This window comes from Camelus bactrianus, chromosome 13 (assembly GCF_048773025.1).
Source record: "Camelus bactrianus isolate YW-2024 breed Bactrian camel chromosome 13, ASM4877302v1, whole genome shotgun sequence".
Classification (NCBI taxonomy): Eukaryota; Metazoa; Chordata; class Mammalia; order Artiodactyla; family Camelidae; genus Camelus; species Camelus bactrianus.
This window is the reverse complement of record NC_133551.1, coordinates 41,223,410-41,242,048: the sequence shown is the minus strand read 5'-3', so window position 1 is coordinate 41,242,048 and position 18,639 is coordinate 41,223,410. Positions and strand designations below refer to the sequence as shown.

At 51.5% G+C, this 18,639-nt stretch overlaps 1 protein-coding gene across 1 annotated transcript in view; it reads right to left on the bottom strand.

The window, feature by feature from the left end:
- Positions 1-18,639, bottom strand: part of SLC1A7 (solute carrier family 1 member 7) — a 44,496-nt gene that overhangs the window by 18,695 nt on the left and 7,162 nt on the right. Inside the window, exon 3 of the mRNA XM_010951779.3 lies at positions 522-737. Within this exon, the coding sequence (XP_010950081.2) occupies positions 522-737 (216 nt within the window). The remainder of the gene's footprint in view (positions 1-521; positions 738-18,639) is intronic.

Genomic DNA, 18,639 nt, shown 5'->3' with positions numbered 1-18,639 from the left:
GCCTCCTGAGTTGGACCTTGCCACTCCTGTGTTTAAAACCCATTTCCTGTAGCCTTTAGGATAAAACACAATTTGGGGCCTGGTTCCCAAGGCTCCTCGTGGTCTGGACACAACCAACTTCTCCAGCAATGACTGTCCACTCCCCTCCTTACACTTCTTGCCCCAGTCACACTGAATGGGCCATGACTTTCCTCCACAATATTCCCTCCCAGCTAAGGGTCTTTGCACAGCTGTCAGCTTCTTGGGGGTGCCCTTCCTGCCTCCCCGGTGCCCTCCCACTCACCCTGATGGGGGCGGATGGTGCAGAGTGAGCCCAGCAGGAAGCATGGGGGCTGAGGGCTCAGAGAATGACCTCTGTGGCCAACCCCCTCATTACCATGAGTGATCAAGAGCAGACCCTGAGCACCCTGTCCCCACACCTTCTCCTGCGCCCTGGTTGCCATGTGGGGCTGGGCTTGTGGAGCCAGCAGCCCCAGCCCAGGCGTGGCGTCTCCAGGCAGGGTGTCAGCAGGGAGGGTTACCGGATGAGGTCCAGCAGGGGGTCAGCTGAGCTCATAATGGGCTTCCCGCTCTGCTCCGTAGTCTCTTTCTGGGCCGCACCGCCTGGGTGGATGATGGAGACCATGATGATGCCCACGATAACTGCCACGAAGGTGGTCCACAGGTAATATGCCACAGTCAGGATGCCCAGGCGGCTGGAGGTCTTGGCATCCAGGGAGGCGAGGCCAGACATCAAGCTGGGAGAGTGACGCGGGTCAGGTCCATGGGCGGCCGGCCGGCCAGGCGCTCAGGCGTACCCGCTCTCGCCCCCACCCCCCAGCCTGCCCCCGCACCCTCACAGCACTCCGGGGCAAGTGCAGGCCTGCGAATCCGCCCAGCAGTCCAGTCCCCACGGCTCCGTCTAGCCTCGCTCTGCTCTGCTCCCCCCACCCTGCCCACCGTCACCAGCCAAGCCCGTTCACACCTGGAGGCTTCCGGGAGCTCTCTCCTTTGTCTGGGGCGCTCTGAGCAGCTCCCTTCACTTACCCCCCAGGTAAAACCAAGCTCAGCATCACCTCTTTGGTGACATTGTCTTGGACTACCTGCCTCTTCACCAGAGTTAGGAGCCCCTTCTGGGTCTCACACAGCCCCTGGCTGCCTCTGTCACAACCCTGGTTGTCACTGTCACCTGTTTCTCACATCAGACTGAGGACCTGTGAGAAGAGAGGCAGATCTGACTTCTCTGTGGGTCCCTAGTGCCTCATGAGCGCTGGGTGCTGCCACCAAGCAGGTGACTACTGCAAGCTTTAGAACGAACTGAGTGAGAGTGAGTGAGTGAGTGAGTGAGTTAGAGCCCTGGGCTGGGAGTTGGTGACCTGGGTCCTAGTCCTAGCTCTGCCCAATGGCCATGTGACCTCAGGCAAGCAGATCACTCCTTCGTCTTTGGGTCTCAGGATCCCCATCTATAAAATGGGGCCATGGTTAGATTTTCCCTGAGAGGTGCCACCCTGTGGCCATCTTGGGTTAGTGCCCGACCCAGGCTCCCCTCATGGGAGGCTGTGTGGAGGGGGCTTGGGGATCTCTCTCCCCAACCCCTGTTGCCCTGACCCGGGCCCTCTGCCCACCAGAGCAGGTCAGCCCCAGAGCTACTCATTACATGACTATTTGGGCAGGAGTGCTGTGGGGCAGGTGGGGAGTGAGAGATTAGTTACGGAGATGCTTGCACTTTGCTTTGCTGCCAAAAGGATTTTTCCCCAAAGCCCTTTCATTCTTTCAGATAAGAGAAATATTTGCCTGGTTTTAATCATGTAAACAAGAGCAGATAATCCCTCCCCATCCACACTCCTCTTATCATGAGGTCACATACAGGCAGCCTCCAGCTTCAGGGCTGAGCACAGAAACCTCTCCCCCACTCCAGGCTGTAACCACTGCCTGTGAACACCCTGCTCTTCCCTGCTCACTGTAGCAAAGGCTCACTCCTCTTTTAAGACATAATTTAAGGGTCCCCTTCTCCAGGAAGCCTTCCCTGACCACCAGGCAAGGGTAAAGCCCCTGTGCGGCCCTCTGCCCAGCCCCACCTCACTGAGCTGATATTTACTGGAAGTGCCTCCAGGGCTGGGCCTGGGTCTGACTTAATGCTGGGTCCACTGAGCCAGGCAGGGGCCCAGTTGGAGTGTGGTTTGCTGAATGAAGACGTGAATAAATGAATGAATGAGTCAATGTTTACAATCTCTATTCATCTCTGTCTGCCAGGACGCCATATGTTAGTGATGGGCTTAGGGTGGGTCTTAGACATAAATCCTGAAGGGCTCATAACGAGATTGTGTGGCCTGGGGAAATGGGGGGCCACCCTACAACATTATCCATGAGAGAGATTATCCCCAGAAGGGGGCCAGCACATCCACTCAGGGTCCGGCAGGCCTCTGACCACAACAAAATCTCCCATAACCAAGTTCAACTACTTCAAGCCACAGGAAAGCCATGGCCCTGAGAGGATGCCTTGCTAGAAGTCACACAGGACACTAGAGGCCAGCTGGACCAGAACTCAGTCCCCAACTCCAGACCTGTTCCCTTTTATCCATGTAGTTGTTCAGTTCTTCAGCACAAGCCCACTTGGTGCCATGCCCTGTGCCCACAGAAAAAAATCAGAGTCAGTCCTCAACCTCAGGTAGCTCCTGGTCCAGCAGAGGGGTGGAGGAGGACATGGACTTGGACACTAGGACAGAAGTGGACTCAAGTAAACAGTGAACAGGTGGATGCATCAGTAACATAAGGGAAGGGACAAGAATGTGCTATCTGTATTCAGAGGAGGGAGGAGTCACTTCTAGCTAGGAGAATCAGGAAGGGCTACCTGGAGGAGGGGGCATTTGAGTTGGTTCTTAGGATGTGAGGTTCTTTGGAGATGGGGCAGATGTGCCAGGCAGTGGGACACCAGAAGCCAACAGGGAGGGCGAGAGGCTGGAAAGTTTGAGGACGTTTTGCTATTTACTGTGGCCAGTGCTTAGGTTATATTTGAGGTACAGTGATGTGTGGGGCAGAAAAGATAGACTGAACTCAGGAGTGTCAGCGGCCTTGAGTGCCAGGCCAAGGGGGACACAGGGGAGAGTGGGGTCCAACACAACTCATCTCGCAGAATTTGCTGGATGTCTGAGAAGGGAGAACTAAGAATTCCTTAAATCTGAGAATATCAAAGTAAAGAAAATATATAGGGAGGGTCACTGAAGTGGTTTGTAAGAGCAAAAACCTGGGACCAACTTAAATCATCAGTGAAGACTAGAGTAAAAGTTATAGCATATCCATACAGTGGAGTTCTAAGCAGCCGTTAGAAGTGATGGTGTCGTTGGGAAGATGTTCCTATTTAGAGTTAAGTGGGGAAAACAAGATACAGGATAGTTTGTAGCTCTGTGGAGGCCCCCTGGTACTCCTGTGACTCCTCTCTAGGTCTGCGGTCCAGTTAAACACAGTCCTGCTTGAGGGACTGTGCAGATGAGGAGTGCTGATGAAAATCAGATTTCAGAAAGGGGCAAAGGGCCCCTCGGAGGGCCTCTCTGAGGAAGAAGAGGTCTCACACGGGGGTGGTGCCCACTCAGGGACAGATGGGATGTGGTAAGGGAGGGAATGCAGGTTCTGGACATAGCTCTGGAAAGGAGAAGGCTGATGGGTAAAATGGAAAGAATTCCATCACCTGAGACCCAAGCAGTTCTACTCTGGAACCTCGCTCCCAGCCCCCAAAATGGAAAGGGTTTTCCTACTGGCTGAAGTCAGAGGTGAGCAGCGGAGATGGGGCAGTTGGGGAGGAGTTGCTGAAAAGAGCTGACAGAGCAGAACCTCCCCTCTCTGGGCTGGTGCCTGCAGCGTCAGGGTGACTGCAGGTGATGGCGGAGGCCAAGGAGAATGGGAGCCAAGTGTGGCGAGGGCATGGATTCCACGTGAGACAGCAGCCACTCCTGGAACTCACAGTAACAAGAAAGGAGGCTCGAGCTCCTGCCATTTGGCTGGTGAGGGCTCCTAGAGGTCTCAGACTTCTGGGCCAAGCTGTCAGAGTGGACTTTCTGAGAACCTACAAGCCGGGGTAGGGGGTCTGCAGGGAATGCTAGGTCATATGGACATTCACAAGAAAAAAGCTAGAACATTGAACAGTAGCTGTCTTTGGGTGGTATGAAATTTTCATTTTGTTTTTAATTTTTTTCCACATTCTCTATTATTTCTAGAATAAGCATGTCTTGCTTGTATGATAAAAAAAAAAACACCACTCCCAAGTGCCCAGCAGCCATAGGAGTCACAATCTGTCTGGAGTTTAATTGTCCCTAAGCACTTGAACACCCACCTCTTTTGATTCTTAACGTTCTAAGTCAGCGCTGTCTTGCGGAATGCTAATGGGAGCCTTTTCTAGTAGTCACAGAAGGAAAGTCAAAAGAAGCCAGTGAAGTTCATTTTTGGTGAAATTAATTTTAATGATAATTTAACCCAGTATATCCAAAATATTACCATTTCAAATGTGCAATCAATATAAAAATGCTTAGAAAAACTGCTTCTGGTTTTAACATTTTAATTTAAATGAATTAAAAATAAGAAGTTCAGTTCCTCTGTTGCATTAGCCACATTTCAAGGGGTCACTAGTCACTTATGACTAGTGACAACCCTACTGGGCTGAGCGGTTTGAGTTACAGGCGGGGAAAACAAAGCCCAGTGGGTGGAGATAACTGGCCAAGCCGCCCGGCTGGTGAGTAGAGTTAAGACTGGAACAGGGGTTTGGGAGTCGGCCTTATGGGGTTTCCCCTCTCCCACAGTGGCTCTCCGTGGTACAGACCTGGTTTAACTCCTGTGGAAGAAAAATGTTCTCTGGTTTTGGCTGGCCACGAATGTGATTCAGTCCACGTAACGGCTCTTTGATTCAACATGACCCGCCCCATGGCTACAGCCCTCAGATTTGTGCTGCTGAGTCCCCCATCTCTGGAGGTATCCAAGTGGAACCTGGCTGGCCACCTGCTGGGGTGCTAGATCAAGGCTTCCAGAATGACTGGGAGATTCCATGAGGATGACTTCAAATGTTCCTACTGGCTCTGTGACTTATGGGGAGAGAAGATTAGGAAACCTTGCCTCCCTTACTCCCACGATGGCTGGGTGCTCCTGGGAGGCCCCCACATCCTCGAGGGCCCTGGGGAGGAGCTGCTGGAAGGCCAGGGGTCTGGGACTCCCTCCCAAGCCCTCTGGCCACCCCTAGGGCCCAGGGATTGTTGGTCAGGAGATTGCGGGAGCCGGCTGCACTCCAGGGCAAGCCTGTTTCAGTCTGGTAATTGCTCCGCTTGCAGGGGTGGGGGAAGGGAGGCAGCAGCTGCCCAGGCTCCTCAGGGAAGGAGGAAAAGGCTGCTTCCTGACCCTCTCCTGGTTCTCACACCAACCCCTGAGGTGAGTATTGTGACCCCTTATGACACTGAGAGGCACCCACCGCTGCCTCCATCCCTCACCGTGGCGGGCAGTCAGGCTGCTGAGACTGCTGGGGGTCCCTCCCTATTTGCAGTCCTCAGTGGCTCCCCAGTTCTGTTCACACTCCTTCATGGCTTTGGGTCACTCCCCTCCTCCTCACTAGCACTGCTCCGGCCACCCTGTTCTCCCTGCTGCTCCTTCAGCCACCTTTGCATTAGTTGTTCTTTCAGCCTGGAACTCTCTATTCCCCCACCCCCACCTCTCATACCTCCCTAAACCAACAAATTTCCAGTTGCCCTTCCCTAGGTCAGCTTAGACATCACCTCCTCCGGGAAGACTTCCCTGATGTGTCCACCTCACCCATCTCCCTAAGGCACCTGGTGCTTCCCAGTTTGTTACAGGGCACTCTGTTGGCATGCTCACCCCTAAATCGTTGGGGCCCACCCAGCTCTGGCACATGGGGGGCTGGCAGGAAGGCGTGCTAAGTGTAGCAGTGAACACTGAAGGCCCCCAGTCCCCTTGCCTCATCCTCCTGCTGCTTTGGTCCTCTCCTGCTGCTCTCCAGTCTCCAGTCAGGCACCACCTCCCTTGGAATGCCTCCCTGAGCCAGCCAGGCCAGGCAGCTCCCGTGGGCTCCTTCATGCATCCCTCACTAGCTGGGAGCCCTGGGCAAGTTCCTGAGCCTCTGTGTGCCTCAGTTTCCACTGGAGGGCAAAATGAGGATAATGGTGGTTTATTGTGAGTGCTAATCTAGGTTTAGATGAGTGCCGGCCTCATAGCAAGTATTCAACACATTCCAATTATGAGCATCCACTCGGGGGTGTCATTGTCTGTTTTGTGACCACCGGCCCCAGCAGACTGTGAGCTCCTCCAGGGAAGGGCTGAATCTGGCTCAGCTCTACGTCCTCAGAGCCCAGGGCCTGGCCTCGCCTGGGTGCAGGTTTGTTGGTGTGTGTGTGATGTGAAGCCAAGGGGGAGTTCTAGACCAGACTGTGAAAAGGGTTGAACTGTGAGCTCTGGTGACCAAGTGCACCTCCTGTGCATTCCCAGAGAACAAGTCACCTGGACCAGCCAGGTTTAGGGGAATGCCCCTGGCACTGTGTATCTGTGTGACATCGGGGCAGTTGGCACTGGAACTTTTGGGAATTTGGGGGAATGATTATTGTGAGCAGTGCCCTCTTCTGAGTGATGGGAACCTGACAGGGTCTCTGGAGTCTGTGGGGCTCGGCCTTCAGCTCTCTCCTTCCTGGCCATTTTTGGCTTGGCCAAGGCTGCTGACAGCATGTGGATCAGATTTGTAGATGACAGGAAACTGGGAGGAACAGCTCATGTGCTGGACGAGGGAGTTGGGAATAAGCAGACCCCAGCAGGCCGGGACCGCAGGCCAGTTCTGACTGACACGATGAAAGTGAACACGGACACATGCGGAGCCACACTTGGCTCCAACAGCTCAGAGAGCACAAGCTCTGGGGTGAAGGGGGGCCTGAGCTGCAGCGGCAGCTCATGGGAGGGGAAGTTTGGGGGTTTGCAGCCAGCTTGATGAGTCACTGGGGAACGAGGCTGCCAAACGGCTGGGGGGCCCTCAGCCTGTGGGGCTAGAAGCCTGGAGGGCTGGTTGAGGAGCCCACAGACCTGCCCTGATGTTGAGATTCACTGGGAAAGGGACAGGGGAGAGGTGTGTGTCCCAAGAGTGTAGCTGGGATAGGTGGCAGGTGACAGTGATGCCAGCCTGTGGGGCAGGGGCTGTGGAGTAGAGCAGAGCAGACCTGGGGAACACTGGGGCTGATGGGGAAAGTCATAGGGAAGCAGATCTCAGCTCAGGACCAGGAATAACTTTCTAGCAAACAGAGCTGTCCTGCCCTGGAGGGGACCACCTTGAGAAGTAGTGAACTCCCAGTCACTGGAGGTGTGCAAGCAACTTGCTGGAGTCACACAGTGAGTAAGCAGGTTTGAATCCTGGTCTACTTAGCATGACAACATCCATAGTCACAACAGCCTGGCCCTGGGATGTTAGAGACAGGAAGGAGTCCTTGGGCTCTGGCCTCGGCTGACCTCAGCTGAGACTCTCCCAAGCTGACCCCCGGGATGTAGCTGCAGGGAGTCCACCCAACAGGCAACCAGATGGCAGTATCTGGGGATCTGTGAGAGTCCTGTCAGCCCCTCCAAGTATCCTGGCCTACTTCCTTCCCCTGAGCAGATGACAGGCCCAGCAGCTGATAGCAAGTGCCATGTTAGTACCAAATTATGCTCCCCACATGTCTCTGCTGCACCCCCACCCTCAAGCCAATGCCTTCTTCTTTTTTTTTTTTAATGGAGGTACTGGGGATTGAACCCAGGACTCATGCATGCTAAGCACACGCTCTACCACTGAGCTTTACCCCCACCCCCTCAAGCCAGCTCCTGCTAAGACCTGAGGCAGGATGCCCAGACTCCCACTTGGCTAAAGTCTGGGTCATCTGGTCCCAGTACCCACCTCCCAAAGGCAGAAATTTGTCTACCACCTCTGTTTACATAGCTCAGAAGACAGAGAACTCACTACCTCTACTGTGGGCTAGTGAAGCTTATTAGAATGAAATCTGTCTCCAGGGAAGAGAGTTCCCACACTGGGCCCAGCCCTGCTCTCTTTGGTTCCACTTAAGAGACCATGAGGGGAGGGAGCACAGGGCTCGGAGAGTGGGAGGTGGGGTGGGGGGAGAGGGAGGAGTAGGGGCGGCACAGAGACAAGCATGGGCCCAGGGGGCTGCCGCTGCCCTGGCAACCCCAACTGCCCTCTGCAGGCCCCTCCCTCCCAGGCCCCTGGGCATGGGATGGAGATCGACTGGGAATGTGCAAATAACAAGCTTGAACTCAGTCAAAAGCAAAAGCTGGAGGAGCTGCAGCCCTCAGAGAGCTCACCGTCTGACCATCAACCAGTCTCAACCACTTTCTACCAGGAAAGTGTAATAAGGGTCAGTCTAGTTCCCAGTCCACATGAGAAGAACCTCTACCCCTTTCTTTCCCACAAGACAAAGAATGTCAGGTGAGAGGGAGCCAGCATCCCCTCGGATGACTGTTACTGTGCTCTGCCTTTGCAGATTGTCATCTCCACCATTAGGAATGACTTCCCTGGGATGCCCATCATGGTCATGGCTGGTTATGACCAGAGCCATCGTGCTGTGGTTAGGAGCCCTCCTCCAGAAGGAGGGAAAGACCCCACCCAGAGTATATGAGAACACAGGTCTCCTCGTCCCCACCCTCCACCAGGGGGGCTGCTGGTGTCTACTCCCCCTAGGCTCTGCTGGGTGTGCCCGCCCAAGGCTCTTGAATGAGACCCTCTCTGTGAGGTGGTCCTCCACAGAGAAGAGCAGAAGGAGCTTTTTCCAGACCTCACCCACCTCCCCAGATTCAGATAGGTCCCCGATGTGCCCCATGTTGAACACTTGCTCTGTGTGTGTGAGTCCCAGAAATGAAGGAGGTGGGTTTGTGGTCCTCAAGTGGGTGGAGACCAGCAGGCTGGACAACACAAAACCCTGGGTCACGGCTGGGATTGAGAGAGGCCAGAAGCAGGCTAGGCTTCCCAGAGGTGACTGCTGACTAGATCCTGAAGGAGGGGTAGGGATCCTCTAACTGGAAGGGGGAAAGAGCATGGGAATCTGTGATGGGTGATCAAATCTAGGAGGTTTTCGGAGTCACCAGGCTAACATTCTGACCCCACCCACAGCCCACAGCTGGGCCTTATTCCCCTCCTGATGAGTAAGGAGGTCAGCTGACTCGGCAAGAGGGCCAAAGAGAGATCCCAGGGCTCCCATCAGAGAGGTCAGCAGAGCTCTGCTAAGAACAGTTGCCCCCTGGCTTGCGGGGCAGAGCCCAGAAGCCCAGGCTGCCCCTTCCTCCTGCCTCCTCCCGCTCACTGTCTATCCTCGGATGCCTGGGGCAGCTGCCCCCTGCACACTGGCTCCCAAACCAGACTTCGATGGCTGCTTGGCCCTGGACCATCTCCAGTAAGTTAGAATGTGGGTGTTTGGAAGTTTTCTGCCAAACTAGAGTTCCTTGGGAAGGGGGAGAAGGGAGTATTGAGTTTCTTTGGCCAAATATGACTTCCTGATTCTAAGAAAAATCACTTCAAAATTCTTACAAGAAATAGAAAGGAAAGCAATACCTACACATGTACACATACACACACACACACACACACACACACCATACATGCATGTAGAGACCCACGCACATTCACATCCTCACCCACACACGCACTTGATTTCTTTGCTGTGATGTGGAGCTTACAAAACACGCTGCCATGTTCAGCATCAGTGAATCACAAACACATGGATCCAGTTTTCCTTCAATGATGCCTGATTTAAGAAATTGACGAACAAGGGGAGAGGAGGGTTTGGCAAAAAGCAAGTGGAGACTTGGAGGACCTAGCTGGATTCAGATGCTAGGGGTGACCCACCCTGGGTTCCTCATGTAGCTTTTGTCTGGGGACGTGTGAAAATAAGGCTCAGAACTTTGTAAGTTTGCAGATGGCGCTGTGTCTATCTTATGGCTGAGGCCAAGAGTGTGCTCAATAACAGAAGGTGAGGTAAATCTAGAGTCCCAGGGCGGAGTGATGTCCCAGCAGGGTATCCAACAGCAGCCTAAGTGTCTAGTGAAAAGAAAAGGGCTCTGCAAACTCTGCTCCAGCCCCTGAGTGGAAGAGTGAAACAGGAGTACAAAGATAAGGGTGTGGGATGGACAATTTTTATGACATTATGTTGAGTGAAAAAAAAAAGAAGCAGATAGACTTACTTTTGCAGAAGTAACAGTAAGGTATCCTCTAAGAATTTAAAGGAACAGAAATTTGCCAATACTCTTTGGTTTAAACTATAAATTAAAAGCAAAAGGGATCAGAGTAGCAACAAGTATTACTGGGAGAAAATGGGAAAGGAAGGCTCCCAGGTCCCCAAAGCTTGACTTTTCTAATGAAAAAAGATGTAATGAGCATGGACTCAGTCAGCAGTGGGGCACAGAGAAGCGAGGTGAGAGTGGCAAAACACTCAGCACCCATCCGAACACCACCTATGGGAGGGGGGCCCTAGTTCAAGGACATGATAACTCCGTGGCAGGTCCTAACCATCATACTACTTGTTCCCATGCCAATGTAACGTGAGGCAGAGTTTTCTAAATTTCACCTGAGGTTTCTATGTTCAAAGGTAGAGACAGCAAGTCTCCTTGCAGTCAATTTTTTTTTTTTTTGAAGAATTTTTCAGATGGCATAGTTAAGGCAGTAAGGCACACACTGTCCAGGGGAAGGGCGAGGGGACTGGTGGTCTGATAGACGTGTCCTCCTTGAGACCTTAAGTTCCGCAGAGTTATGGAAAGGGGCACCAATTTGCATGAGAAGCTCAGGGGCCTTCCGAGAGAAAAAAGACTAAGGCTCAAAAACCGACAACATAATGCCATTTGCAGAAACATGGATGCTCCTGGAGAATGTCATTCTAAGTGAAGGAAGCCAGAAAGAGAAAGAAAAATACCATATGAGATCGCTCATATGTGGAATCTAAAAAACAAAAACAAAAACAAACAAACAAAAACAAAGCATAAATAAGGACAGAAATAGACTCACAGATAGAGAATACAGACTTGTGGTTACCGGGGGGTGGAGGGTGGGAAGGGATAGCCTGGGATTTCAAAATTGTAGAATAGATAAACAAGATTACACTGTATAGCACAGGGAAATATACACAAAATGTTATGATAACTCACAGAGAAAAAATGTGACAATGAGTGTGTATATGCCCATGAATGACTGAAAAATTGTGCTGAACACTGGAATTTGACACATTGTAAAATGATTATAAATCAATAAAAAATGTTAAAAAAAAAAAAAAAGACTAAGGCTCCAACCCCTGTTCCCTGCAGTTTTGAAGTTAGGATCAGGGTGTCCATAAACAAGGCCTGTCAGCACTAAAAGGCTAACCTGCCAGGAGGGAAAATGGACTCAGGGCTCTACCCCAGGGAGCTAAGCTCAGGGTATAACTGAAGCTGCTTTGAGGAATGACGATTGAGCTCTTTGGTGCAATCTAGGAGCCAGCGCAGAGCATCCCTGTGGCTTGAACGGGAACATGCGCCTGCAAGGGGCTGTGTGCAGGCTTTAACCAAACCATGCAGGACCTGTGTTCAACAGCGACACCATGTGGAAGGAAGCAGAGCAACAGGGCTAGTCCAAGGAGATCAGATGTTCCTGTTCTCGCTTTATCTACTTCCACTGAATGAAATAAGCCGACCTTAGCCCATGAGGTGCAGAGGAAGACACTGGGCTTCCTGTCTGTGTGGAGGAGTAGGACCATATTCAGCATATTAAGTTCTCATGTCAGTGCACAGAGCAAAAACCAAGCGTAATTAAATTTGCCCTTGAAGATCCCTTACGTTGTCCATAAAGTTCAGGAGGTTTTGTTTCATATACTTTCATTCCAGACAGTTTTCTCTCCCAGTTTTGGAATGAGTTACTGATTCTTTAGGTGAACACCAACTGAAGCAGTCAGCATACACGTAGAGGCCATGATATAAGAGAGAAACCGAACAACCCACTCTTCGTGGCTCAGAACCACGGCTGCCCAAGGGAGCTGCTCTGAAGGGCACGTGGGAGCTCAGGCTGCCTCAGGGTGAGGCACGCTCACCCCGGGCTAGCTCTTTGAACAGGGGAAGCTGCCTGCCCCCTTTAAATTATTTTTCTTTTTCATAGCACATGTAATTGAATTCACTTAAGTTAAATGCACATAGAATGGGACTCCATCATGTGGGGCCCCAGAAATTAACTGAAAATGGCAAACCTGGACCCAGACCTGTTATAACATTAAATAATTAAGTTATCCTGCCAGCAGATAGATTTAACCAGTGGATTCCCCAAGTGATAAGCCTGCAGGGAGAAATGCTCTAGCCAGAGGCTGTGTGCATCTGTCCTTCTTAGCAATTGTATTTATCTCTGTGAATGAATAAATTGGCATTTGGTTTATTGGTAACCTCTTGCCAGCATCAGAGGACAGGCCTGACCAGCTCAGAGGCTCAGGCAAGGTTGAGCTTCCAAACCAGTCAGCCAAGGGCCACACCCTGGGCCTAGCAAACTCACAAGTAAGAATAAGAACATGTTTAAGAAAAAAGAGAACAGTGGCAGAATTAGGGTTGTGGGATGATAGGATTATTATTATTATTGGTTATCCACAATGTTTGTGTTTGCTTATATAACTTAAAAAGTATAAAATATTTTAAAAAGACAATTCCTAACCATCTTCCAAGATTCAATTTAAATGTCGGTCATGAAACATCCCTGAATTCTGCCTCAACTTCCCTTCCACTGCTCTTTATTCATTTAATAAACATTTCTTAGGCACCTACTATGTACCAGACCCTCTGATGTCCCTGGGAAAGAGATAAATTCATATTCTTCAGAATTCTTTTTATGGTAAGGGAGTTGTCCTTGTTCAGAAGAAATTCCTTGATGAACCACTTGGACCAGAAGCTGAACAGAACCTCCACCCCACCCCACTCCAGGAACAGGGCATGAGTGGAGGTGACTTTTAAGGACAATGAGGGCAGGATTTCTGGCTGGTCTTGGAAGAGGGATAGAGAGAAGGAAGGTGTGGAGAGAAAGAGAGGGAGAGAGGTGGACATACCCTAAGGCAACCCCCAGTGATCCATGCCCTTGTGTAATCCTCCCTGAGTGTGGGTGAGATCTGTGACCTGCTTTTAGCAGAATATGGCAAAGGCGATGGGATGTCATGCCTAAGATTATGTTACATAAGACTTTGTCTTAGAATACTGGCGAGTGAGGGAGCCTCCTCCTGGCCTTGACAAAGCAATGAGCCACAGGGGAACTGCCTTTGGAAAAGCCGAGAAGGCTGGGTACTGCAGGTGGTTTCTAGGACCTGAGGGTGGTCTCCAACTGATAGCCATTAAGCAGATGGGCCCTCAGACAAACAGCCACAAGGAAATGACTTCTGCCAACAACATGAATAGGCTTGGAAGTGAATTCTTCTCTGGCTGAGCCTTCAGATGAGAACATAGCCCAAGTGACACTTTGATTGCAGCCCTGTGAGACCCTAAGCAGAGGATCCAACTCAGCCATGCTTCTGACCCATGAAAACTGGTAGATGGTAAATGGTATTAAGTCATTAAGTTTGTCGTAATTTGTTAACAGCAATAGATAACTAGCACATAGAAAGAGAGGGGGAGAGAGAGAGAGAGAGGACGAACACCAAGAGATGGCTGAAGGGCTTACAATTCTTAATGTAATCCTTACCTGTTATCTTGCTCCCATCTGTAGGTGAAGCTGCAAAATTTATGAACCGCTGAAAGCAAGGGATTACACTTGAATAGGAAACTGGCAAAGGCTGCGCCTTGTAGCTGGTTGTAGGCATATGAGGGCAGAGAAAAGCAAGAGGCAGAAAGAACTAGGAATTCATGGGAAATGGGGCAGTTTTGACAATCATGGCATGGGGAATGGCTCTGGGCAAAGGACAGATGTGCAGGACCCGGTCCGTGCCCCTGCGAAGGCTGCCGTTAACACCGATGTGCAGGACTCAGGTGGAGGAGTGCTATGTGCACTGTATCCGTATCAGTGCCGAGGGAGCACCAAGTGTGCCTGAATCAAGGGACTTTCCAGAGGAAGTGACAAGTAAGCCGCAGGTGCTAAGTAAGCCCGAGGAGGGAAGAAGTCACCCCAATGGTCTGCTTGCTGAGAGCAGAAACAGATGGAGGATTTCATGAACTATCTCATCTGGGCCTTGAAGAAGCCTGGTGATACTTTAATAAGTTGGGAAAAAGATGTGGCATCCATAATGTATCAGGAGCTATGCTGGGTGCTCCAAGTGCATCATCTTATTTTGTTCTCAGAATAACCCTGAGAAGGACATAGATGATCTTCTCATTTTACAGATAAGGTCACTGAGGCTCAGATGCTAAGAGACTTGGTCAAGTTCACATGTCTGTGAGCGACTCCAAAGCCCCGTTCTTCCTCTGGAGCCTGTGCTGCCTGCTCGCCTCCCTCATTGGGAGGGAAGTGGCACTGGCTTGGGTAGGTGGCACTGGCTTGGACCATAGCGTGCCTGTCTGAGGAGGGGCTCAGGCTGGGGGCTGGTTTGGAGTAGATGCTAGAGAAAAGAGGCCTGTGAGCTGGAAGATGCCATATTGTGGGAAGAGTGACTCAGCTGGGCTCTAACCCAGGCCACGAGCCCCACTTTCTTCCCCCTGGGGCTCCGTTCTCTGGAACAAAGTATCTCTGTGCCATTCTCCCTGCCAGACAGACCCTCCAAGGCAGGCACAGGGTCTTCTCGCCCCTCATGCCAACCCCACTATTACTGCGCATACTTCTTTACATCTCATCTTCTCTTTGCTATTAGATTTTCACCTCTTGCAAAAAATCTATTACGCTGACCACCACGTAGAAGTTAGTGTGGATGACCGCCTCCCAGTATCTTACATGAAAACAGCAATGCACCTGGCCCTTCTCCAAGGAGGGGTCATGGTGACTGGTCCTACCTGTTGGCAGGGCCATTTCTTGTTCAGCAACATGAGTGGCTAGTCCAGATAGAATGCTGATTTATATCTACGTCACTACTGTGGAAAAAATGATGTGTGCGCCCCATCATGCGGTATGCCAGCTGAGTCATTTAGCTAACGGTACCGAGTCCATCCAGGTTTACCAGCAGCATCAGGGATGCAGTTGGGTCATCATCAGTAGTTATGCATAAATAAAAGAGCTGGGAGGATTTCACAGAAGACACTTGATATGCATCTTGACACAGAGTGGGGCTTAACTAATTAAGAGGAGAAGGCATTTGAGGAAGGGGAGCAGCAAGAGTGAAGGTTGTATTCAGCTTGTTTAGGGATTAATGAGGTGACCAGCCTGATGCCAGGGCCTTGGCATAGGAAAGGGAGGCAGGTTTTCCTGGAAAAGAGGTGGGAGCATTTAGAGTCATGGGTACCAGGCTTTGGGGACCAGGTTATTGGAACGGAAGCAAACGTGCTGTGATGTGTACCTTCCCACTGCCCTGGAGCAAGTACACTGCAGAAAACCTCTGTCTCCTGGGGTTACGGCTCGGAGCCCCTGGGGACAGAAGAGCAGCAGCCCTCGTGCCAGGCTCTCTAGCTGTCCAGCCAGAAGACCTGATCCCAAGACATCAGGGTTTCTTTTTTAAATCATTAGAACACTCGCGGATGTTTTAAAACAGCTCCCTGTTTAGGCCCTTTGGCAGCACTGGTTCAGGAAGCCTGGCCTGAGGCCTGACATCTGAATTTTCAAAGTCGCTTTGATGATTTTGCTCTGTCCTGAGAGACACCCCCCACCAGAGTGGTTGCTCCTTGAGGATAGGAATGCCCAGCCCCCTGGGCTGGCCAGGGGCAGGGGCTCAGGGAACTACAGTGGGTGGCAGGATGGAGGGATGGATGGGTTATAGACCAGTTGAAGTTAAAGGAAGGAAGGTTCAGGGATGGAGGGGTTAGCGGCACAGAAATGTGTCATTTCCCTGCAAGAAGGTTTAATTCTTGCTTAGTAGAACAGTTTTAAAGCACTTTCATTTTTCAGTGACACAGTTGCTCTGCACCAGCCCAAACTGTGTAATAAACAAACAAAACATATGAAGACACACTGGCTTTTCTCAAGTTAATACCACATTCCGTTTCCAGCCAAGAGAAAGCACTTGAGTCTGATGGAGAGACCAGGTCTTTGAGAGCCAGGACTCGGACCGAAGCCACTGGGTAACCTGGGTAAACTGAGGCCCAGGGTGAGGACGCCTTCCTCAAGATCACAAGGTGATTTGTGCTGGAAGCAGGTGTAGGACCCAGGCCTCTGACCCTCTGACTCCAGGATTTTTTTCGAGTTAATAACTTGCCCAAGGTCACAGAGCTAGGAAACAGCAGGGCCAAGATGGGGGCCTGGGTTTGTCTGACTCCAGGGCCCATGCAAGGGCCTCTGCCTTTGAGGGGCTTCTGTTCTGAGTAACAGGCAACACCCAAGCAGTAAGCAAAGTCCACGGTAAAGGAAGGTCAGGCTGCCTAACAACACTGCACCACACCTGGGGAAAACGGAAACAACAGGAAAGAGTCCTGTGCTTCCTCCAACATGCACACTTGGCTGCCGTGTAATTGTCTATTTTCTCATCGGTCTCCCTCACAGCTTGTGAGCTTCTCAGGGAAGGACCTCATTCATCTGGCGTAACCAGGACACGACCAAGTACCCAGCAAGCACAACACATGACTGTTGAAATCATTAATCCTCTTGACAAGTATGAATGAGCACCTATGATGCGCCAGGCACTGGGCGAGGTCCCGAGTGGAACCTCAAGAGAATATTGTCTCCGCCTTCACAGAGTTCATGGTCCAGTGAAAGATAGAGAAACAAGCTCAATATTAAATATGTACAGAATAACAACATATAATAAGTGCTGTGCTGGAAAAGAGAGAGGGCGTGGTGGGGCAGAGTGCAGGTGGTGGTGAGGGGGCCGGGCAGGGAGGGACGTTCTCAGGAGGGGACATGAAGACATAAAGGAGGAGGAAGGGGAAGACATGTCAAGTGTTGGGGAAGCACATTCCAGGCAGAAGGAACAGCATGGGTGGAGACCTTGAGATGGGGGAGGATTGCATCTGCTTAGTAAACTAAGAGCCCAGGGAACTGGGGTGAGTGAGGTATGAGATGAGGTGGAGTGGAGGATCCTGCAGGGCCTCCCTGATTAGATGAAGAATGTGAGGGTTTATTCTAAGTGCCATGGAGGCCATCGAAGGGTTTTAGATGAATGAATGGCAGGGCCTGATCGACTTTGCACGAGGTATCCTGGGCGCTAGGTGGGGAATGGAGGGGAGGGGAACACAGACCGAAGCAAGAGACCAGTGAGGTTACTGCGGAGCCTGCACCTGTGTGGTGGGGGTGACGCCGGGTTCCATCCAGCTGGGGGAAGTCAGCTGGAGTTGCTCTAAATAGCTCTGCGGGAAAGGGTGAGCAAGGAGGCTTGAATCCCCGGGTAGACGGAGCTGATGCTCACTGACAAGCAGGAAACAGGAGAAGGAACGGGTTTGCTGGTAAAATCTCAAGTAGTTATGCTGAGTTGAAATGCTGGTGAAACATCAAGCGGTGGTGTCAAATGGGGAGTTTGAGCAGTGCTCGGAGGGGAGGTCTGGGAGGGAGAGCTCTGTCTGGAAGTGCTGGGCTTGCAGGCAGTATCTTAACACTGTGAGGACAGATGGGAAAAGGCCTGAGAAATCGCCAACGTTCAGCGGCTGAGCAGAAGGAGAGAAAATGGGATGGAGGAGCAGAGAGCAGACAAAGCCGGAGAGGGTAATGCCATAGGGAGGAGTGTTTCAAGAGGGAAAGGTCAACTGCTGTACCAGGTGTATCCACTCTGTGGACAGATCGTGTCCAGCAAGCACTCAGAGTGTCCTTTGGGGTTCACAGAATGGAGGCTCCTGGTGACCTTGACAGATTCCCTGCCTCAGCGAATGACTCAAAGAACATGTGAAGAGGAGACAAAAACAGGAGAGGGCTGAGGAGGCAGGGAAGGCTTCCAGAGGGAGGTAGCAGTAGGGCCCTGAAGGCTGAGTCCTGAGAGACCCAAATGCTGCCTGCATTAAGCTGAACTGAGCTTGACAAAGCCACCTGTGGGCAGCAGAGAGTAACATTACCTGGCCTCCTGGGCCTGGAGAGCATAATCTCCACCAGCTTAGAGGGAAAGGGGAGAGGAACTGGCTGGCTCCTCAGCAGCAGGGAAGCTGGGAAGGCTGATGACCCTGCCCCAGGGGACAGAGCCCACGACATCTCCCAGGACTCAGAGGTTTGTCCACTTCCCTTCCTGCAGAGAAATCCTGGGAGGTGAGGATTCTGAACACACGGCCTCAGAGCAAAGGGCTCTCAGATACTATCTGGAGTGGCCATCTCATTACACAGCTGGAAAATCTGAGACCTAGATGGGGCAGGGGCTTGCCCAAGGTCACCCAGCACATGAGTGATAGGGCCCAGGTGATCTCCAAGGACTTTCTGTGGCCTTCATCCTAGTGGGTAAAGTCTGAATTCTTTAGCCTGGTATTCAAGGTCTTTCATGACTGAGCAAGAACCCATTCTCCAACTTCATCTCCCGCCCACCGCCCTTACACCCTGTGATCAGCCCCGGAATCAGCTCACGCAAATAGATAGCCTCCTATGATCCTTGCAGCAACCCTTTGGAGTAAGGTGTTATTATTTTCCTTTTACAGATGAGGAGACTGAGGGTCAGAGAGGTTTGATAACCT